At 25.4% G+C, this 4,877-nt stretch overlaps 1 protein-coding gene across 1 annotated transcript; it reads left to right on the plus strand.

The window, feature by feature from the left end:
• Positions 1–333: 333 nt before the first annotated feature.
• OCT59_023738 (uncharacterized protein) lies at positions 334–4,671 on the plus strand (the record flags this gene model as incomplete). Its single annotated transcript, XM_066134921.1, has 8 exons — positions 334–481; positions 574–2,589; positions 2,650–2,781; positions 2,852–3,026; positions 3,093–3,720; positions 3,790–3,914; positions 3,994–4,263; positions 4,329–4,671. The coding sequence occupies 8 exons, from the start codon at positions 334–336 to the stop codon at positions 4,669–4,671; spliced, it is 3,837 nt and encodes a 1,278-aa protein (XP_065990999.1).
• Positions 4,672–4,877: the final 206 nt, after the last annotated feature.

Below are 4,877 nucleotides of genomic sequence, written 5' to 3' on the forward strand. Positions count from 1 at the left end.
ATAGTAGTACAAGTCTAAATTCCAGATCTATTCGTTACACTCGATTGTGACATTATTTATTTGAATCAAGTTTTGTATTTGACTATATATTATTCGGATATCTCGGTTAATCCTTATAAATATAAAACAGCACAAAATGGATATTATATATTTGTTATGGATTCTCAGTTGTACCGAGTGAATGAGTAACGTGTTTCAGTATATGGAATGAAAAGGGATCGACATATGCAATTATTATAAATCTTAGACGTGGTTTTTTGGCAAAAAAAAAAATTTCTTCGGAATTTTTATTTAATTCTTTTTCTCATACTTTGATACAAGAAAAAAGAAAAAATGGACGAAATCGAAATCGAAACAGACAAATACATGTATGAAAAAGAATACGTTGACGATCTAGAAAATGGGAACCGTACATATGGAGAAAACATTACTTATGTGGCAATTAGCCCAGATGGTTCGATAGTAGCGACGTTTAATCCATGTAAGTTATTATATTATGCTGTAAATCCAATTTTTATACTAGAAAAAAAAAATATGAAAATAAATTCCTCTAAATTTAACTTAATTTTTCAGATGGCTCTTCCATATCAATTACAAAATTAACAACAAATGAAAAGGCGAAAATACCATTTGATATAAATAAATTCAAAAAGTCTAACATTCTTGGATGGTCTTTAGCAGTTTCGGACATAATTAATACCGAATATGATACTTGTTTGGTCGCAATTTCTTGTGTAACTGACAAAGACATAAATCCAAAAGAAATTGAGGAAGGCGGTCTTCGAAAACTTTTTAAACTTTTTATCAAAAAACAATTATCATTCTGGGATTCTCAACTCTTTTTAATCTTATTATTTATTTCATATATTGCTATCTCTACTTTTATCCTTACTTTCGTTTCTGATTTTGTCAGCAAATTTGATGATTCAAATCTTTTTTTTTACCTGTTTTTTATTATCATTCCCATTTGCATTCTTTTCTATTATGAATACATTCACACTCGTAAAATTTTAATAAAGGATGTTAAACAATTTCGATTATCCTGTACTTCTGGTGAAGGGATGATAAAACTTATTAAATTTTCATTTAATAATGATAATGATAACAACAAAGATAACAACTATTTGATACAACATCATGGTGGAGTACTTACATTTTTAAAAAATTCCAAAAATTCTTTGAAGAATCGTGTAACACTTATTTGTATGAACTGTGTAAAAATACAAAAGATTAATATTAAATTGAACAAAAACATTTCTATACCAAAAGAAGGCAGTACATATTTACTACCTGAAAATTTATTTAAAAAATTAGAAAGTTTTGAGGATTCAAGATGCAATTGGAAGTATCTTTTAAAATCTAAATTTCAAGAATATTTAATGGTTGATACAAGAGGTCATCAAAAAATAAATATTGAAATATATGATGTTAATAATTTACAATTAGTGAATGTTTTTTATAAGCATTGTGAAGAAGACTGTTTAATTGAACCTGGAATATTTGCGATATCGACAGATTCAAGATTATTTGCTTATTCTTATGGAAATAACACTATTACTCTTTATTTAATGGAAAGTGGTCTTGAAGTTGTTTCAAAAAAATTTGATAATATTTATAAAATTAAATTTTTAGAATTTATTGAAAAAGATAAAAAATTATTCATAATTGAAGAAGACAAAGAAAATAATATGAAATTTTATGTTTGGATTATATCAGGATGTTTAAATGATTATTTTTCTATTTCTAAAGATGATATTGGCTTATCAGATAGTAATATTCTTACTCCGTCAAAATATGATGGGCACTTTAATACTTTAACAAAAGCAAACGGAAAAGTAGTATTTCATAATAAATTTTTTGAGGATCAGTTTAAAGTTGTACAAGAGATAACTTTAAAAAGAACAACTTTTGGAGAGAACGACAATGCGACTGAATCGACTGATGAGCATGAATATAAGTCATGTGATCTAGAACCATGGAATAATAGTACAAAGGCTATTCGTGGTAGATTTCTTAATAATGACAGAAAACTTCTCCTTATAATTGGTCAAAATAGTATTCAATTATGGAAATCTAAATCCATAAATTTTGTAGATTTTAACAATTTCAGAAATTTTGAAAATTCGAACCTTGTTTATATTTTGATAAGCGACAAAATCAAACCAGAAACAAAAACTAAATTTCTAATTGATGATGATATGACTACTGTAATAACTCACGCATGTAAATCACTCGCCTACCTGTATAAACATACAAAAAGAATCAACTCTAAAGAAAAACATCAAAATTTTGTTAGTGGAATCACAAATATTATCAAAGACTTTATTAAAAGATATCCTGATAATTGGAAACTCATGGAGATTCAATATCCTTTAATGTCATATCTAATTTATTCACGTTCGTTTTCTTTAATCAAATACATTCTGTTTGATGTTAATGGTCAAGTTACTGAAAATTTACATAAACCTCAAAATAAATACGTTTCTTATCCATACTATAATGATTTGGAGTTATGTGATGACTTGGAATTAGAAGACACGTATCTAAAATCGGCCAATGATTTGACATTAGCTTTAAAATTTTGTCAAGGTAACATTTTTAATTTCTTTGTTATTTACTATATATTTTGACAACCAATTTCATTATTAGATCGAGATGCTGTTATGTTAGCATATTTATTAGAATATTACTCTGAAAATTCTATGACTCATATTGGTTGGATGATTAATGTTACAAAAATACTTCCGGACTTATCAAAATTATCTAATCATGATTATTATGGTATATATAATAATAAATGTATTTGCTATTCACTTATTAAAAGATATTCAGTTAATATTTATCCATACAGGTAATTATATGGATTTGTTACTATATAAACCTTGTTTTGGAGAAATGAAGTACAATTTTCCAATTAAAAAATTCCGAGCATTATCAGTTTGTCAAGATACATTAGAAGTATATGTGCCTCTTACTAATCTTTTATCAACAAATACTTCGGATATTTTTTTATATTATAAAATGAGGTATAAATTACTCAATCTATTAATTCCTATTTTAGATCTTTTACTGATGTTATTTCTTAATTTTAGAGAGGATATATCACCTAACACTTATATGGTTCCACTTCCGAATTTTACAACACATGATACAAAAGTTGAAGGAAAGATCAAAAAAGGAATTATACCTTTTTTGAGAAAGACATTATTTCCACCTGGCTATAAGAACTTAGAGGATGGAAATTTTAGTTCATTTCTTCGAATTAAAAAGAATGAAAATGCATTTTTTACTATTCCATCTATAGAAGCAGCTATAAATTCAAGATGGTATCAAGCAATGGCATATTGGATAAGACCATTAGGTTTATATGCTATATTTTTAATTTTGTTTGCCATTATTCCTCAGTTTAAACCAGTAGTTGCAGTAGATACAACTGGTGATACAATTATACTTACAATTGATACAACAACTTACTCACTTGAGCAAATCGGAATTGGAATATTTTATTACATTGGGTTATATTTATTAATAAATGAATTTATGCAAATAAGGAAGTATAAGATCAAATACATTACAATGTTTAATTTATTTGATCTAAGCAGTATTATTTTGGGTATAATTGCTTTTTCTTTGTTAAATTATACAAATGTATACCAAATCAGTAATGAGGCAATAAGCATTATATATACAATAGTTACATTAATACTTTGGATTGAAATGGTATGTTTTATGACTTTTAGATACTAATTTTCAATAGTTTTATATTAATTTACCTTTTACTTTCTAAAGCTCTTATGGCTTCGAATATTTTCAGTAATAGCCATAAATATATTTATTTTTGGCAATATTTTAAAAAAGATCATACCATTTTTTACATTTATGTTTATTTTAATAATTGGATTTGGGAATTCAATGTAATATTGTTCTTGTTATTATTGATATATTAAGCATGATATTAAAAGAAAATTAACTTTATTTTATATTTATTTGCAGAATTTTTCTTCTTGGAAACGCGTCATATAGTGCTATAGCCTCATCAAGTTCAACTTATAAATTAAAAGATGAAGATGCAGAATATAATTTAACAGGTCCAACTCAAGAAAATCCTGCTGATACAATATGGAATGCTATACTTTCCATGTACTATTTGGGTACAATTAATTTGAATAATTATAGTGATAATTTGCCATTAAAGTTATTTGCTTTTGTTGCTAATGTTGTTATAGTTCTTGTTCTATTTAATATGATTATTGCATTGATGAAGTAAGTAATATATTTATTAAGAATGTATTTGTTTAAATGCTTATCTGACCTTTAATTTTGTTTAGTGATATATTTAAAAAAGCCAAAAATGATGGTAATCTTGGACTTTTGATGTATAGAAAAGAACTTATTGATGATTTTGAAAGACTTGATATTCCCCTTAATGATCTTCAACTACATGATTCACCATATATTTGTTATCTTCAAGATCCTGACTTGATGAAAAAATGGATGAAAAAATCTCAAGAGCTTAGAGAAACAAAATTATATTCATGGTTTAAAGAGAGTGTTGATAAAGAAAATATAACTTATGATGGAGTTGACATTACACCTTGGTATGAACTTATTTCAAGTAATGAGAATCAAGATTCTATATCAACTCCTGATCATATGACACTTTGGTTCTAGTTCTTTTATTTTCTATTACTTTTATTTTATATTTAGATTATATTGTATTTATTTATTTTTATTTTGATGTACTTTTTATTTTGATATTACTTATTTGATATTATTTGATTAATTTATAAAATAAATGATCTTTTATTGTTCAATTCCTATATTGCTATATATGAAAGTAAACATAATTTTAAGATATATTTGAAATATACTTATTT

This window comes from Rhizophagus irregularis, chromosome 4 (genome assembly GCF_026210795.1).
Source record: "Rhizophagus irregularis chromosome 4, complete sequence".
Taxonomy (NCBI): Eukaryota; Fungi; Glomeromycota; class Glomeromycetes; order Glomerales; family Glomeraceae; genus Rhizophagus; species Rhizophagus irregularis.